The 18,948-nt window shown below is 49.8% G+C and overlaps 1 protein-coding gene across 1 annotated transcript; it reads left to right on the top strand.

The window, feature by feature from the left end:
* The first annotated feature begins 12,729 nt into the window (after window positions 1-12,729).
* Window positions 12,730-13,689, top strand: LOC147599840 (olfactory receptor 14C36-like). Its single transcript, XM_086753577.1, has one exon. The coding sequence runs from the start codon at window positions 12,730-12,732 to the stop codon at window positions 13,687-13,689; it is 960 nt and encodes a 319-aa protein (XP_086609703.1).
* The last annotated feature ends 5,259 nt before the right edge of the window (window positions 13,690-18,948 follow it).

Raw genomic sequence — 18,948 nt, 5'->3', positions numbered from 1 at the left:
GCCTTAACACTGGATTTTCAACCTGTAAGCAGTGCCTCTGACTTCCTACTTCACCAGCACGCAGGGACAGGAACCTTATCTCTCATTCCTTCATGGGCCCTTCAGTGATGGCCCTCAGTGGAGCCCACTGACATCCCCAGAAACGTGGTTTGCTGCTGACTTTGACTGCTCTAGAGGCCACTTGAATCCACTTTCAGTGCCTGCAGTTCAGGAACTTGGCACCAGAGGGCTCATTAACATGCAAAATGCCCTAACAAGCCAAGTCTCTGGACTTAATTCAATTCCTCCGTTCTTAGGTGGCTAATTTGAGAGGCTACAGGAGTGTAGTCAAAGTACAAAGTTCTCAGTGATAACTGTCAGTAAGAAACTATTTATTCTTTATGCACCATGCCATTTTTTCTGCTTATGCATTACGTGCCATCAGCAAACTCCTATTGATACTGATCTTGAGTCCTGATTGAATCGGAATATGTAGGCAAGTCAAGACCCTGTATGTCAGACACTCTATGGGCAGTCTTCATCCCCATGTACAACCTCACATATCTCTCCTCAGCCACCTGGGACTGGCAGCACCTCTGTTCAGATCAGAGCTTTCTCCACTCCAGCCTGTAGCTGCCTGATTTCGCCCATTGACACCAGTTTCCACTTGTTTTACTTGGGGAATGACGTGCACCTGGATACAGAATGATGTTTCTTAATTATAAAAAAAACAAAACTAAATGAATTTCTAGTTCAATTTGAAAAAAAAAAATGCACTCCTCTGCTGTATATTAAGCCCACCTTACCTCCTCTGAAGTTTGCTTTCCACAGTGCATGGCCTTAGACCAAAGGAAAATACATTTTGTGTCAAGCACAGAGCCCAGGAGCCCCCAAAGCACTCCCTGCCCTGGACACTGTTTGTCCATATTTGCTAACAGCATATCACGCTCTGAAGCCATGAGCTCCCTCAATTCACAGAGGGAAGCAAAGGGACAAAGTCAGTGGAAAGCTCTTTTTTGAACAGCCTGTGCTAATCGCAGCAGATCTGGGCTATAGAAATGTCTTCAGGCAGGCTCTGCAGCATCGAGACCCACTCATTTCTCATTCTCCTCCAACACTGGACAGCTTGGATGCAATTGTCCCGAGTTTCCCTTCTCCTCAAGGGAGAGAAATGAGTTGTCTCAACTGAGATGCTTTGGCCTACCCTGCCTGTCCACCATCTCCTGCTCCAGAAATGCTCCCATCAGCCCTGGGTCACATTTCCCAGTCCCATGTGGGGGCTTCATGTGCCCCTGGGTGTCCTGGAGGCAGTGGCCACCTCTCTGTGGGCAACTGCATCAAACCCTGAATGACGGTATCAGGAAGAACTTGAATCATGTGCAGAAGAGACATCGTAGTAACAAATGTGTAAGAAGACTTCGTTCTGAGAACTTGGACACTGTTCTGTAGAGTCTCATATTTATTTTTCATCAACCATGGACAACAACGAACAAGCTGTTGACACGTTCCCTCAAGATTTTCCCTCAAGATTTTCGCTCTGTTTTCTTCTAACTGGTACTATTTGAGGTTTCTCAAGTAACCTCTGATCTGATTCCTATCCATCATTGGTTGTGTTCCTATAGAGTCCTGCCACGAGGCACAATGGCTGAGGAGAATTTGTTGGTGAAATACGAGGCAAAGAGGACATAGAGTATCTCAGATCTATCTCCACCTACTCTTACTGAATTCAGCAGGGTCCACATATTATCTTTATTTCTTCTTTAATTGTTTCTAAACTAGTCACATCTTATTATAATGCCCTTGAACTGCCTTTTGAATTTCAACAGAGTTTTGAAACAGATAATACCTGTGCTTGGAGGATGCTGTCCTTCAAGACCAGGTACACTGAGCTTTGCTGTCCATCAGTGCTGCTGACCATGAGATCCCCACTAAAACTCCCCACAATACGCCAAATTCTGCTCCACTGATGACAAGAATCTGCAGACTTCTACTGTTGTTCCACACTCCTCCGAGCACCTCAGATCTCACTGTTTCAGGGTCACAACAGCCAATCTTCACACCACTGACCAGCTCCTCATTCTCTGTAAATATCAGATCCAGGTTTGCATTGCCCTTGTTGACCCATCTGGCAGCTGTGACAATAAGCTGTCCTAAAGCCACCTGGAGTGTTTGCATGCTGCTGTGTTCCTCTTCCAGAAATGCCAGGGTCATTAAAGTCCCCATGGAGGCCCAGGCTCCTACATCCAGAGACTTCCATGGGGTGCTTAGAAAAGATGATGACAGTTACTCCATGGATGACTGTGGCAGTTACTCCACTGAGCCCAACATGAGCCAGCACTTTGTGCTTGCGGCCCAGAAAGCCAATCGCATCTTGTGCTGCATCAAAAGAAGCATGGCCAGCCCGTCGAGGGCGGTGATTCTCCCCCTCTACTCTGCTCTCATGAGACACCACCTGGAGTACTGCGTCCAGCTCTGGTGACTCTAACATAAGGATGTGGACCTATTGGAGCAAGTCCAGAGGAGGCCACAAAGATGATCAGAGGGCTGACACACCTCTTCTATGAGGACAGGCTGAGAGAGTGGGGGCTATTCAGCCTGGATAAGAGAATGCTCTGGAGACACCTTCTAGCAGCCTTCCACTACCTAAAGCAGGCCTACAAGAAAGTTGGAGAGGGACTTTTGACAACGATATGTAGTGATAGGACAAAGAGTAATGACTTCAACAGAAACGGACTAGCTCGAGATGAGATATAAGGAAGCAATTCTTCACTACATGAATGGTGAAGCACTTAAAGAGGTTGCCCAGAGAAGCTGTGGATGTCCCCTGCCTGGAAATGTTCAAGATCAGGTTGGTCGGGGCTTTGAGCAACATGGTCTAGTGGAAGGTGTCCCTGCCAAAAGCAGTGGAGTTGGAACTAGGTGGTCTTTAAGGTCCCTTCCAACCCAAACCATTCTATGATTCCTAAAGCAGGCCTACAGTCAGCCTCAGCTCTGTGCCTGGCAAGGTCATGGAGCAGATTCTCCTGGAAACCATGCTAAGGCACATGGAGAGCAAGGAGGTGGTTGGTGACAGCCAACATGGCTTCACCAAGGGCAGATCATGCCTGACCAATTTGGTGGCCTTCTATGACAGGGTGACAGCATTGGTGGACAAGGGATGAGCAATGGATATAAGCTACCCGGACTTGTGCAATGCTTTTGACACTGTCCCGCATGACATCCTTCTTTCTAAACTGGAGAGACATGGGTTTGATGGACGGACCACTCGGTGGATAAGGAATTGGCTGGTCAGCCACACACAGGGAGTGGCGGTCAACCAATGGCTCAATGTCCATGTGGAGACGGGCCATGAGTGGCGTCCCTCAGGGGTCCATGCTGGGCCCGGCCCTGTTCAACATCTTCGTCGGCGACATGGACAGTGGGATAGAGTGAACCCTCAGCAAGTTCGCCCATGACACTGAGCTGTGCGGTGCCGTCGACACGCTGGAAGGGAGGGATGCCACCCATAGGGACCTTGACAGGCTGGAGAGGTGGGCCGGTGCCAACCTCATGAAGTTCAACCAGGCCAAGTGCAAGGTCCTGCACCTGGGTCATGGCAATCCCAGGCACAAATACAGGCTGGGCGGAGAATGGATTGAGAGCAGCCCTGAGGAGAAGGACTTGGGAGTGCTGGTGGATGAGAAGCTCAACATGAGCCCCCAGTGCGCACTTGCGGCCCAGAAGGCCAACCGCATCCTGGGCTGCACGAAGAGGAGCACGGCCAGCAGGTCGAGGGAGGTGATTCTCCCCCTCTACTCTGCCCTTGTTAGACCCCACCTGGAGTACTGTGTCCAGTTCTGGAGCCCCCAACACAAGAAGGACATGGACCAGTTGGAGAAGGTCCAGAGGAGGCCACGAAGATGATAAAAGGGCTGGAGCACCTCTCTTATGAGGACAGGCTGAGAGAGTTGGGGCTGTTCAGCCTGGAGAAGAGGAGGCTCAGGGGAGACCTGATAGCGGTCTTCCAGTACCTCAAGGGGGCCTACAAGAAAGATGGGGAGTGGCTGTTCAGTAGGGCCTGTTGTGATAGGACGTGGGGCAATGGTTTTAAAATAGAGGGAGGTAGATTTACATTGGATATTAGGAAAAAATTTTTACACTGAGGGTTTTAGAACACTGGAACAGGTTGCCCAGAAAGGTGGTGGAAGCCCCATCCCTGGAAACATTCAAGGCCAGGCTGGATGAGGCTCTGAGCAACCTGATCTAGTCTGGGATGTCCCTACTCCTTGCAGGGGTGTTGGAATAGATGACCTTTGAAGGTCCCTTCCAACCCTAACCATTCTATGATTCTATGATTTGGGAGAATACACGGTATAATGGCCAGAGTCCCGGCAATGCAAATACAAGTAAAGGTCAATATTTCTTCTCCTCTCATTAATATACTTCCTGGAAATTCCTGTTCTTGCATGGTGGAAAGACATCATCATTTTAGGAAAAGGATTCAAGTATCTCAGCTGGTATAAAGGTATTCATGTGATTTTTAGAAGTTAGAAGCAGTTCTTCCTCCTTCCAGGCAGAGCTCAGCTGTCTGACCAGGGACATAAAGTGCCCCTTGTAGAGGCCCCACTGTAGCTGAGGTGTTTGCCTGGGACTGGTCGCTGTCAGACAGGACAGGAGGTCTCCTACAGAAGACCAGGGTGCCTCGGACACTGATTGCATGGGCCAGGCAGAGGGTCCCAGGGCACCTGAACTGGCACCAGGCGCCTGTGTCACTGTACCTGATGACATCTGTGTCCCTGTAGCTGCATCCCAGATCAGTTTTGGAAACGGCTTTTCCTTCTAAAAATAGAAAACAGTCACAAAATCCCCGCAAAGACTAGTATGTTAAATCAAAATGAACAAAACCAAGGAGAAGAACACAAAGAATTTAATAAGATGAAAAGCATATTAAAATATTTCTTCACTTTAGATCTTTGCGTTTACTTCTTCATTGTTTCATTTTTCTGTAAAATTTCCTGCACATTTCTGCACAATCAGGCCTGCAGCATTAATTGATAGAATTTTGTTTCAAGCACAGACCCCAGAGCTCCCCAATATCTTCCTGTCCTTCTCTGGCCATGCCTCTCCTCACTCATGGCACAGAGTCACACCAAGGTATCGAGCTCTCTCAGCTGATGGGGGGAAGCAGTTTCAGTGAAACACTCTAATTTTTGGATGACCGTTTGTTTTGGTTTTGTTAGTGAGGGGGGGCCTAAGGTGGTAGCTTCTGTAGGAAACTGCTAGAAGTCGCTCCCCTTTGTTCAGTGGACTCGGCCGGGCCTAGGGCGGACCCACTGCTGGCCAAGGCCGAGCCAATTGGTAGCAGAATGTCCCGTGATAACGCCTCTGCGATAACGTATTTAAGTAGGGGAAAACAGGAAAAAGAGGAGGAGAAGATGTGAAGCAGCTGAGCGGGGGGCAGAGAGGGGGAGGCGCGAGCCTCATGGGCCTTGCAGGCCTCACCCTCTGGCCTCCCGCCGGGCAGCCGTCTGGGCCCAACTCGGCCCGGCCTGGCTGCAAGAAGTGGAGAGGAGATGAGAAGTGAATAAGATGTAAAAAGGATCCTGAGAGACATCTGCCAGCCTGTTGTGAGGAACGGCTGCAGACGCCAAGGTCAGTGAAGATGGAGGGGGAGGAGTAATATGGCTCCTGGCCAAGATTCCTCTGCAACTCGTGGTGAAGACCATGGTGGAGCGGGTTGTCCCCCTGCAGCCCATGGAGGTCCACGGAGGGGCAGAGATCCACCTGCAGCCCGTGGAGGACCCCACGCCAGAGCAGGTGGAGGCCTGAAGGAGGCTGTGGCCCGTGAAGGGCCCGCTGGGACAGCTGTTCTAGAGGGACTGCACCCCGTGGAAGAGATGACCCACGCCGGAGCAGTTTCACGAAGGACTGTGGCCCGTGGGAGGGACCCCACGCTGGAGCAGAGGAGGAATGCGAGGAGTTCTTCCCCTGACGATGATACAGCGGCGTAAAACAACGCGTGATGAACTGACCGCGACCCCCATTCCCTTTTCCCCCCCCGTGCCGCTCAGGAGGGGAAGGTAGTAGAGATAATGTTAAGCCCGGGAAGAGGGAGGGGTGGGGGGGAGGTTATCTTGTTCCCTGTCTCATTCTCTTGCTAATTTTAGAAATAAATGAATAGTTTTACCCAAGTCGAGTCTGTTTTGCCGGTGGCGGTAACTTTAAGGATTTCTCCCCGTCCTTATCTCAAACCTTGAGCTGTTTTTTCTTATATCATCTCCTCCTATTCTCTCGGACGGTGGGGGGAGCGAGAGACAGACTGCGTAGTCTGGTCCCCGTTCGGGCTGAACTACGACACCGTTTCTGCACAAACCTCAGCATAGCTGTGTTACAGTGACTTCTTAAAGGAGTCTGTAAGGCATCTGGTCATTCTGTCTTTTCATTCCCTGCAAGATTTCATCTCCCTGTGTGCTTCTGTAGATATAACAGGTATAAATACAGAGATATGCAAATACATATGCATATATATTTATAGACTTGTGTATAAAGACAGTTATTTTGTTCAGAGAAACTACTACACCTATATTGACATAATTCATGTTTCTTCTTATGCCTCTTACTCCTTCCTTCCTTCTCTTCGGTATCATTGACTTTGTGCGGAACTCAGGGTGTACAAGCCATCTGAACATCACCTAGGTCAGCTCGATGGACATGAGGTTTCTCAGGAGTTCCCTCTCCATCTGGCATCATCCACAAACAAGCTGAGTGTTTACGCTGCTCCCTTGTTCATCAATAAAGATATCTACCAGTGTTGCCCTAGGTGTTGGTCGCTGATGGAGGCCACTATAACTGGTTGTACTGTGACTGCATGGCTCAATCAAGTTTCCACCCACCTATGATCCATTCACCCACTCCAGAGCTCAGTGGTTTGGATACAGAGAGACCAGGGGGCCTGTGTTAAAGGCCTTAGTAAAGCAAGGGCCCACTAAGTGACATTCTTCTTCATGGAGAATGCAACCAGGCTGGTCAAGGGTGATTTTTATTTGCCCTTGCTGACTCTTCCCAATCTTGTCCATTTCAGGCCTGGAACCTTCTTCCAGGCAGATTTATTCCACCATGTTACCAGGGAATGAGGTGAGGCTGACTGGGCTGTAGTTCTCCAATTCCTCCCTCTGAACATTCTTGAAGATGGGTGCAACATCTGCCTTTCTGCAGTCATCAACAGCCTTCCCAGAGGGCCCTGAAATTTCAAGGACAGACAAACAAGGACACTGTCCAGCTTGCCCAGCACCCTTGGGTGTATCCTGTCCTTTTCCATGGACTTGTTTTCTCACATGAGTGGAATGCGCCTCACTCAAAAGAGAGAAGCTGTAATACTTTTTCTTGAGGCAAAATGATAATTAGAAAAAGTTTGACATATTGGATCGAATTTAACAAAGTTTCACAGTGGTTTACCAGGACAAGGAAAAGGATAAGGAAGTCTCTTTTGCCAAGTCATGAAGTTCAGAGTGGATCTTCTTGCTTTAGAAACTCCTTGTGAAACCTAGGTGCTGCTAGGTCCAATCTCAGTTTCAGACTTGGAAAATGGTTTATGTCTAATGGTATTATCTCTACAAAGTTTATGATAATTAATATTGAGTAGCTACATGGATTAGTAATGTTTCATTAGGATTAATTCAGCATGCTATCAGTCACTTAGCAGGGATCCTTCCTCAGTAAGGCATCTCCCCTCCTTGGGCAGAGATTTATGCCAAGATAAGATCCCTTACTCTTTTTACCAAAACTAAGATCCCTTAGTCTCAGGTGAGGGATCTCAAACCTTGAGAGGTGTCCCTGCTCAAAGGGACAGTCACCTGGCATGCAGTCCAGCTGCCATTCAGGGAGAGCTCAAACTGGGCCCATCCTGATGGTAGTATTTATAGAGCAGTTGGCTGCTAGTCAATAGCACAGACAAGATAGACGTCATCATTTTAGCTCTGGTGTCTTCTTCTGAGCTTTGGTTTTCTTACATTTTTGGGCTTCAAAATCACCTTTCAATTTTTTTTTTTTTCTGAGGCACCTTCTCTCCCTTGTGCGTGAGCCAGGACCTAACAGCTCGCAGGTTCACTGCAGGCCATGAGTTATCCTAGTTGACTGACTTAGGCTCCTCAGTCAACCCAAACTAGAGTACAGCTAGGGGTCCAGTGAATCCGTCACAGAGACCTTGCTAGTGAAGACAGAGGAAAAAAAGACACAGGGTACTTCAGACCTAGCTCATCTACTCTTCCTAAATTTGACCAGTATAACCAGTCGGTCAGAAGAAGTGATTATCCTGCTGTATTTAGTATTGATACGGCCTCAGCTTGAGCACTGTGTAGGTGTGGGGCCCACAGTTTAAGAAGCATTTTAAGGTACTTGAATGCATGCAGAGGAGGACAACATGGCTGGAAGGCATGTCCTATGAGGAGCGGCTGAGGACAAACTAGGTTTGTCTAGTTTGGAGAGAAGGAGGCCGAGGAGCGACCTCAATGCTCTTTACAGCTTCCTGAGGAGGGGGTGTGGAGAGGGAGGTGCTGAGCTCTTCTCCCTGGTATCCAGGTGTGGGAATGGCTCAAAGCTGCACCAGGGGAGTTTTAGACTGGACATTAGGAAGAATTTCTTTTCTGAGAGGGTGGTCAAACACTGGAACAGGCTTCCTAGAGAGGCAGTTGATGCCCCATGTCAGTGTTTAAAAGGCATTTGGGCAATGCCCTAACAGCATGTTTTAACTTTTGGTCAGCCCTGAAGTGGTCAGGTAGTTGGAATAGATGATTGCTGTAGGTCCCTTCCAATTGCAAAATTCAGTTCCATTCAGTTCCGTTCAGTTCTGTTCTGTTCCATTCTATTCTATTCTAAATTCAACTGTGGCCTACTTCACATTTATTTGGGGGTTTTTTTAACTGTTAAGGAAGCAGTAGTAGCTCATCTTGTTGCCCTTTGACATTCCTTGCAAGCTTGACTTTTGGGGAGCTTTAACTCTCCTAAGATAATCCCTATTTCCCCAGACAACTTTTCTAAACTCCACCTTTGCAGCTTGTCCCTGCTTCCAGCTCCTGCCTGCTGCCTTTTGGCACTGGAGCTGAGCCGTGAGGCTCCTGGTTAGCTCAGCCAGTTTCCTGAGATGAAGGCTTGTTTTCCTGAGTATCAGGACAGACCTTTCCTGTCCTTAAAGGACTCTCAGCTGTCATAGATTTTTATCGTTCAGAGCTTCCACTCCATGGGATCTCCTACAACAACAACCCTGAGCAGGCCAATGTCTGCTTCTCTGAGATCTCAAACCTGAGTTCTCTTGCTCTTCTGTCTTGCTTCCCATGTGTTGTAGTTTAGCCTCGCTTGGGACCTTGCAAGAGAAGAGTTTTCTAGCAGAGGTGACTCTGCAGTGCCTTGTCCAATCTCCAGGAACACAAGGGACCACTAAGAATGTCCCTGGGTGGCAGGGCCTGTGATCCAGCCACGCTGTGGACATCAGTGGCGTGGTTTTTCTTTATGTCATCAGGGACATGGGTAGAGGATAAAGGAGAGGAGAACTGTCAGGGCTTGAGAGCACAGGGACATGAGTGGTGACCCTGGTGTGATGGTCCTCCCAATCCTGCAGTATCCCTGGGTGTAGATGGGATGGATCTTGCATGCTTGCCGTGGTGCTGGTGTTCAGATGCTGCACATACCAGGCCCCTTTGGGAGGCTCTGGGGTTTCTGGCCAGCCCCTACTCCAGGGGCACATGGCTTTCCTGGAGGTCCCATGCTGTATTTGCCAGCCACAAGCAGTTGTGCTGGGCACCCCAGGGACCAGACAGGGCACTAGCGACCTTTCTTATGCCATTGAGGGAAGACCTTGAAATAATGTCAGTGCCTGCGACAGAGGGATGTGCACATGCAGTTTTGCAGTGAGCTGAGCTCTACTGAGTATAGAGGATGGGACCTAGAGAGAGATCTGACTCCCCTCCCAGTGCACTCATCCTTTTGGTCATCTGGAAGTCCAGTGGCTACCTTGGAAATGTGTCTACCAGATGTTCAGGTGCCCTAAACACTGAATGCAATCTGAGGTGACAAAGTGACCCCATCCTCACAGCTCCACAGCTGACATTCAGGCAGGTGCAGGTGTCCCATGTGTGCTCCATCACAGCTTACAGAGATGTACACAAGTCTTGGACCGTCCCTGGCACCTCCAGTGCCTAGCAGGTGTTTGTGTGTGAGCTGCTCACTGCCACTGTCCATCCCCATGGATGATGGTGGGAGCTCAGGGAAGTGGCTGGCCTGTAGCCCCTATTTTGTGCACACTGAGCTGAGGCAAGAGGATTCCTGACTCCTGTGGGTCTGTGGGGTGTGTTGGGCAGAGGTGAACCCCACTCCAGGCTCTGGGCTTCTCACCAGAGAGGAGACACCTGTACAGACTCAAATCCCTGCCCTGCATGGGTAGAAATGACCCCTGCCTGTCCCTGCCGTGGTGTCCTGCCTGGCAATGGGACAGGGATCGGGGTAAAGGCAGGTGAGCATTGACATCTCTCCTGGATGACAACACCATGGAAGGACAAATCTCACTTCCAAAATCAGTCTTGGCAATGTTCAGAGAGGGACAGTGATTACTTCACTCTGCATCAGCCTACACTCCCCAGGAGAGACAGGGCTGCCTCCCAGGTGCTGTCAGACCTTGGAGCCCCAGAGACATCTCCAGGGAGACCAGGAGGGCAGAGAAAGTGCCACCTTGGGCTGGGCCTCTGCTGCTGAGCTGGGCCGGGCTCCTGGGACAAAGGGAACTCATAGCAAACAGGGCAGTGCTGCAGAGAGACAGCTCTGCTCAGGAGCAGCTCCTCTGCCAAGCACAGCAGGGCTGAGGGCACTGCCTGCATGAGCTGAGGGGAGAGGAGCGAGGCAGAGAGAGGTTAAAGGCAGCCTGGGGTGAGGGAACACTGAGAGGCCACTGGAGGAGAAAACTTCACAGCCCTTGACATATTAAGTGTCTGGCTGCAGGTCATTGAAGCTTCAGTTTCTTGAGGGATTTTGTAAAGCTGGCACCTCCCCCAGCCTGCGGGATCTGTAAGTACCACTCTCAGACCTTCTCTGCTGTAGAGGAGGAGGAGGAGATGCTCCAGAGCAGGGATTCCCTGCTGCACTGCCAGAGGGACAGAGCACGACGGCTGCCTTCTCCCAGGGACGGCTGCAGGGTGTGAATGTGTGTGTGCAGCCAGGGGTGCCCAGGGCTGTCCTTCAGAGCAGGGTCCCTGCGCCCCAGGGGCTGTGTGCTGGGGCAGGGACTCTGCCTCTGCCAGGCTCAGCACTCAGCCGGCCCCGGGAGCTCCCTGTGGTTCTGTGGGGAGAAGCTGTGGGGGCAAGGAGTGACCTCTGTCATAGTAAGGTGCTTCTCCAGTTTGAGGGTGCTGCATGGGTCAGGGCTGCTCACAGCCCCAGATCACCCCATTTACAGAGGGTCCTGTTCAAGAAGGACATAAAGGCAGCATTTATCTGAAAGTGAAATGAGCCTGTGCTTTGTGTTTGCTCTTGTTCTGTTTGGTGGGCAGTGGGAGGTGGAAATTCATTTCTCTGCTCTGGAGAAGGCACTGAGACACAAATTCTCATGAGGACTTTTCTGAGCGGCTTCTTAGCCCCTGCATCCACAGAGACGTTGCTGGGCAGTGCCCTGTTGCCAGGAGGTTTCTGCAGGGTAAAGCTGAGCACTCAGTGGGTGAGATGGGGTCTGTGACCACTGACAGAGACACGGGGAGAGGGGAACAGCCTCTGGCAGGAACAGCTCCAGGATGCACAGGGAGGGGCAGGGAGTGTAGGGAGCTGCTCACAGAAATGCACTGCGAGGGGGGATGTAGGCATTTCCGTGCAGGGCAGATGCCTTTCCCAGAGAACCCTCCCGGTCTCCTCTCCCCCTCAGCAGAGCAGCCCACCCTTTAACATCATGGAGACTTGGGTATGAGTTGCCTTCCCCCCAGCCCAACCACCACAGAGGAGAAATGCTCAAGTGTCCGACCATGTCTCCTTGTCTTCCTCTATTGACAGGAGTTCTTTGGCATGCTCCTCTCTTCTCCGCGCCCCCTTCTTCTTCCCCTTGGATTCACTGTGTCCTGGTTGAGGGTTAATTGGCAGCTCAGACACTGATGCTGGAGATCCTCTCATGCAGATGTAGCAATGGAGGAAAAGCATCCAAATTGGTTCTTATATTTTGGGGTCTGGGAGATGTAGCTTGTGGGGCTGGCAATGATCTGACCCTCCCGTCAGGACATCCCACCACTGAAACATTCAGCTGTTTCCCTGGAGGGTCCTGCTGGACGGAGGCTGCTTTCCCCAAGAGCACAGCTGTACCATGGGCTTTCTGTGAAACATAGCTGCCCCATGGAGAAGACACCTCTATGCTGAGGTCATGGAAATGCTACTGGGCATTTCTATGTGGGCAGCTACAATGAGCCCTCTGTGTCCCTGGCTGGGCGAGGAGAGATGAGATCCTGCTTGGGTGCGATGAGATGAGGTGAGGAGTTTGCAGGTCTGCACTTGGAAACGGGACTCCTACGCTCTCAGCAGTGTCCGGATACTTTTTGGGGAAATGTCTGTGTGTGAGCCTCCTCCAGGTCAAAGAGGTGCCAGCACAGGTCGGCTGACACCAGCCCTGACGGCAGAACATCTCTCCTCATCCTGCAGTATGGGACAGTTACCTTGTCTAAGGACCTACAAAATTTTTCTCAGAGAAGTCTGCCCTATTCTCGCACTGTCTTTACCTTTTCAGATAGTGGCTCATCAAAAATATAAGGGATGTCCAACAGCACCTCCATCACTGAGTTCCTGCTCCTGGCCTTCGCAGACACACGGGAGCTGCAGCTCTTGCACTTCTGGCTCTTCCTGGGCATCTACCTGGCTGCCCTCCTGGCCAACGGCCTCATCATCACTGCCATAGCCTGCGACCACTGCCTCCACACACCCATGTACTTCTTTCTCCTCAACCTCTCTGCCCTTGACCTGGCATCCATCTCTACCACTGTCCCCAAATCCATGGCCAATTCCCTCTGGGACACCAGGGTCATCTCCTATGCAGGATGTGCTGCACAGGTCTTTTTCTTCTTCTTTTTGATGTCAGCAGAGTACTGGCTTCTCACTGTCATGGCTTATGACCGCTACACTGCCATCTGCAAACCCCTGCACTACGGGACCCTCCTGGGCAGCAGAGCTTGTGTCCACATGGCAGCAGCTGCCTGGGGCAGTGGGTTTCTCTATGCTCTGCTGCACACGGCCAATACATTTTCACTGCCACTCTGCCAGGGAAATGCTGTGGACCAGTTCTTCTGTGAAATCCCCCAGATCCTCAAGCTCTCCTGCTCAGACTCCTACCTCAGGGAAGCTGGGCTTCTTGTGCTCAGTGTCTGTTTTGCATTTGGCTGTTTTGTGTTCATTGTTGTTTCCTATGTGCAGATCTTCAGGGCTGTGCTGAGGATCCTTTCTGAGCAGGGACGGCACAAAGCCTTTTCCACGTGCCTCCCTCACCTGGCTGTGGTCTCCCTGCTTATCAGCACTGGCATGTTTACCTACCTGAAGCAACCCTCCATCTCCTCCCCTTCTCTGAACCTGGTGGTGTCATTTCTTTACTCGGTGGTGCCTCCAGCAGTGAACCCCCTCATTTACAGCATGAGGAACCAGGAGCTCAAGGATGCCATTAATAAAGTGATTTCTTGGATGTTTCTGAATAGTGATACACTTCTCATCACTAACCACAGATGACTCTGGTGCTTTGTTTATCATTCTTATTGTCATCATTACCCTTATCATGATCCGTGTTCTTATCATTATTGTTATCATTGTCATTATTGTTATTTTTATCATTTTGGTTGTCATTATCATTACTGTTATCAACGATGGAGCATGGAAATGGATTTCTCAGTCATTTTTCAGCAGTCAAACACCTCCTGTCTTTCTTCACAGCTGATTCCCACAATGCCCTAGACAAAACCGGATCTTTTTATTCACTGTATTTGTATCATTATGTTGTAGATTGTTCTTATGTCTTTTCACAATTTTTTCCCCTCACTTATACCGAGGTATGACCTTGCTTTTTTTTCAGTTTTGAGCCTGTATAAAATTCTACCTAATAGTGGGATAGAACTGGGGGATAGGTGGGATAGGTGTCCTAGCACCTCTGTAATAAAATGAAATCTCCCCAGTGCAGTGCCTGAAGGTTGTCCTTTTCTTCTAAAGGTGCTGTCATGAACAGGTCCAAGAAACTGGACTCCAAACAGGTCTGTTGCTCCATGGGTTCAGGAGCAAAAACTTTGCAGTGACCTTGTGATCAATGGTTGGGTTTAGAACTCGCTCGTCAGTGTCTAATCACAGTGGGGAGAGTGAATGCTCACTGAGGTACATACCTGGGGCTTTCCATATGGCAGAGAACCCCTTCAAGAGGGGAATCTGGAGCTTCCTGGAGAGCCCAGTGGATCTCCTGAAGCAGCATGTGCCTTGGGTGGGCAGTGACTGGTACCTCACATAGTGATGGATTGCCCATGGTGGAGTCATCTCAAGGTAAAGTCCTAAACCAAGGCATCCACAAAGACAGACTCTACAATTGCACAAGATGCAGTGGGGACTCAGCAGGCCCAGCTTAGAGAAAAGTTCCTACTACCCGCAATGAATTACCGCTGGATGGATCTAGAGGCCGACCTGGATACCTGTAGTGTCTTTGGAAATCATAGAATCATAGAATGGTTAGGAAGGGACCTTGAAAGGTCATCTAGTCCAACCCCCCTGCAAGGAGCAGGGACATCCCTGACTAGGTCAGGTTGCTCAGAGCCTCATCCAGCCTGGCCTTGAACGTTTCCAGGGATGGGGCCTCCACCACCTTTCTGGGCAACCTGTTCCAGTGTTCTATAACTCGCATCGTAAAAAATTTTTTCCTAATTTCTAACCTAAATCTACCCCCCTCTATTTTAAAACCATTACCTCTTGTCCTATTGCAACAGGCCCTACTAAACATCCTTTCTCCATCTTTCTTGTAGGCCCCCTTGAGGTACTGGAAGACCGCTATCAGGTCTCCCCGGAGCCTCCTCTTCTCCAGGCTGAACAGCCCCAACTCTCTCAGCCTGTCCTCATAAGAGAGGTGCTCCAGCCCTTTTATCATCTTTGTGGCCTCCTCTGGACCTTCTCCAACTGGTCCATGTCCTTCTTGTGTTGGGGGCTGCAGAACTGGACACAGTACTCCAGGTGGGGTCTCACCAGGGCAGAGTAGAGGGGGAGAATCACCTCCCTCGACCTGCTGGCCACGCTTCTCTTGATGCAGGCCTGGTTGAACTTAATGAGGTTGGCACAGGCCCACCTCTCCAGCCTGTCACGGTCCCTCTCGATGGCATCCCTACCCTCCAGCGTGTCGATGGCACCACACAGCTTGGCGTCATCAGCAAACTTGCTGAGGGTGCACTCTATCCCATTGTCCATGCCACTGACAAAGATCTTAAACAGGATCTGCCCCAATATGGACCCCAGAGGAACTCCACTCGTCACCAGTCTCCAGCAGGACAGAGAGCCATTGACCACCACTCTCTGAGTGCTGCTCTGCTCTCATCTACCAAGCCAATCACTTCATCATACAAGTTTATCAGTTTGTTAAGCATGATTTCCCCTTCGTGAAGCCATGCAGAAAACTCCTGATCATTTTATTGTCTTCAAAGTGCCTGGTAATTGTTTTCCAGATTTAGCTGTTCCATCAGCCTCCTAGGGATCAAGGTGAGGCTGACAGACCTGTAGTTCCCTCGTTCTCCCTTTGTGCCACTCTTGAAGATGGGTCTGACATTTGCTTTACTTTTGTCTCCAGGCACTTCTCCCAGTCACCATCATCGATCAAAGATTATCAAGGGTGACCTCAGAATGACATTAAAAAGTCACTGTTCCCTGACCTGATACTCTTTTACGAAGGGTGCATTTTCCTTGTTCCAACCTTTCCCACTGGTCTCTAGGACCTGAGATTCGTCAAAGCCTTGCTAGTGGAGACAGAGGTGAAGAAAGTGTTCAGTACGTCCACGGTATCAATGTCTTGTGTAAGCCAGTCCCTTGATCGTTCAGCAATGGGCCCGTATTTTCCATATTCTTCCTTTTGTCACCTATGTACTTCTTGAGGCCATTCTTGTTGTCTTTGACATCCCTGGCCAGACTCAATTCCATTTGGGTATTAGCTTTTCTAACTTCATTCCTGGATACTTGGATGTTTGTTTCTCCCAGTTATTCGTCTTTGCTTTCACCACCTACATGCCTCATTTTTGTATCTGAGTCAGCTGAGAGCTGAGGGGTCTGCAGGAGAAGGCAGAAGAACACTGGCCAGAAGGGTTGAAGACCAGCTCCTGGAGGGAGTCATATTGTCTGTCTGTCTATATAGGTATAACTTTTTCCCCTAACACAGCCTGGCACACCAACCTTCATCAAGTCTATTTCCACTGGTGCTTGATTTGCTTGCTTTGTATCCTCATTTGCTGTTGCAGAGACAGTTGTCACAATAATTCATAGCTGGGCCAGAAATTAAACTAGTACGTCTTTTATTTTCTATAGTATCCTGAAACTCCTCCTGCTGTTATTGTGTCAGACACACCTGAGTGAGGGTGAGCCATCAGCACACAGACATTAACGGCCGACCAAATGGAGCTTGGGGAACCTTGAGTACCTTGGGGAATTGGCCAAGAGATACCTCTTGAAGTTTACCAGAAGAAGTAGCCAGTCCTGCATCGGAGGGGAGAATAACCCCATTTATTGGGCCAACTGTAAGCTGACATGCTGAGAAGTGACTCTGAGGAGAAGGCACTGCGAGGGATGCCATACAAGCCAGTGGTGCGTGCTCACCATGAACAAGGCCAGCTGGGGCTGCATTAGGAAGAATGTGTCAAATCAGACAACTTGAGTTACCTTCCCCTTCACCTCAGCACTGGTGCGGCTCCATACACAGGTGTGTCCCTGTCTGCAGTTCCACATGTGGAGGAGTTGGGAGGAACTGGAGGGTTCCCAGAAGAGGTCTGCCAAGACAGGCTTCAGAGCCTCAACCATATGTTCTGAGTATAGAGGAAGAAGGAACTGGGCATCTTCGGCTCAGCAGTGGAGAGGCTCAGGGCAGACTAGGAGTATCCTGAGAGTGCTTGAAGGGTGGTTTCAGAGATGGTGGAGCTTTGCTTCACAGTAATAAAAGCATGACAAGGAAATAATGGAAGACGGTGAGATGAGGGGAGACGTTGAGATGAGGGGAATAAAACAAAGAAATGTCTCTCCAAGGGTAATTCTGTGCTACAACAGGTCACCAACAGAGCTCCTGGACCATCCCATCATTTCGTGTTTTAAGCAACAGCTAGAGCAGATGGAAAGATACAAGTAAGGGTAGTGGGATCCTGAAGTGAGAGAGCAAGGTGGGTAAGCAAGGAAGACTGGGAGCGTGCAGGAAGACTGACAGCATGCAAGGCAAGAGCTGTAGGTGTGAGACCCTCCAGGACACCCTGTGCTGGGGATGATTAAGAGCTGTGGAAGGGCGAGAAGCCCACAACAGACAAAAGGTCTTCCTCCACACTATCGCTGTTACTGGGACAACCCAGGCCTGTGAGGAGACACCATAACTTGATGGAACCAAGACATGAAGTCCTCCTCACTCCACCAAGGAGAGATTCATAAGCATCGTACCACAGTCCTGCACTTGGCACCACACATTCCCACATCACACTGCCCCAGGAAAAGCCCTGAGCAATGTGTGACCCACAGGATCTCCCTTCCCAGGGGCTGGGGGTCAGGCCATGGCCCTTTGTCTTCATGCAACACATGGAGGTTCACTCAGCCTCAGAGCCACCTTTACATGGCCTTTGCCTGCCTCTCATCTCTGCCTCCCATTTTCTCCTCTAACCAGCCCCCAGGGAGGCTTTGTTGGTAATGAGCCCCAGTGGGACCCATTAATACTCCCTGAGACTGTAGGGGTTGCTTCTGACATTGACTTCTTCAGGGGTTTGTCCAGGCTCCTCTCAGTGTCTGAGCTTCATGGTCTCAGCAGCAGGTACACCCTGGGGCTCATTAAAATGCAAAAGGCCACGTCTCTTCCAGTTATTTCCTACAATCTTCAACTCTTGGAGAGATAATTGGAGAGGTCTCCAGAGTGTAGGTAAAGGGGAAGCTTTCAATAAATATTCAATAGAAAATTTTTTTTTTTAAGTTTCTTATTTTTTTTTTCAATTTTGTTACTTTTTTGGTTGTCAGAAGGAGTGATTGCAGCATTCTCCAGTAGATTTGGATGCGGGACATTTGCTAATGGTATCAGGATGGGTAGGACCAGCTCCTCCTGGAGGTCAGACACTGCATGGACAATCTGATTCCTCACCACTCCAGCCCCACCATTCCCCTCATCGACCTCCTGGGACTTGCATCACTTTTCCTGACATCAGACTTCTCCACCCAAGAATGCAGCTGGAGGTGACAGCTCCTCTGCACCAACTCCCACCTGCTTTCCTGAGAGACCTGGCTGCACACAGGCACAGCAGGGTTTCCTTCATTGCAAACAAACAGAAGGAGAGGATGGTAAAGTTTAATAAACAAGGACCCATGCTTCTCATCCGTCCAAGGTGTTTCCAGTGAGGTTCACCACCCGCAAGGGATAACTTCACTAGAGACGTTTGTCAGAGATAGATAGATACAAACGCAGTGAAGGAGCTGGCTGATGAGATAATCCTGTTGCTGACAGACGAGGCGAGGCTTCTGACTCCTTGAAGCTCAAAGAAGCACCTGGGTACTTGAGAGGGATCTGATTCTGAACAAGGTGCAAGTGGAAAGGGAAACTGGAGAGCAATGGAAAGGCCATAGGTCCCCTCATGGCATCTGGGCTCTTGGCTCCTGAACCCCTCCTGCATGCTGCAACTGCACCTTGCTCCAGGGAAGTTAAATAGAGATGGGTGTTTGAAGAAATAATTTTGTACTGGTTTCTTTATTGTGTCTCTCTACAGTGCAGTCTGGCTCCATTTGTACATGAGGTATGTGGAT

Source organism: Chlamydotis macqueenii, chromosome 8 (genome assembly GCF_036417535.1).
Source record: "Chlamydotis macqueenii isolate bChlMac1 chromosome 8, bChlMac1.mat, whole genome shotgun sequence".
NCBI classification, from domain to species: Eukaryota; Metazoa; Chordata; class Aves; order Otidiformes; family Otididae; genus Chlamydotis; species Chlamydotis macqueenii.
Note: the sequence above shows the minus strand (reverse complement) of the source record. Positions and strands in the feature narration are given on the sequence as shown.

Excerpts from the sequence above, each read along its gene's own strand:
- LOC147599840 (XM_086753577.1), top strand. The coding sequence starts at position 12,730 with ATGTCCAACAGCACCTCCATCACTGAGTTCCTGCTCCTGGCCTTCGCA.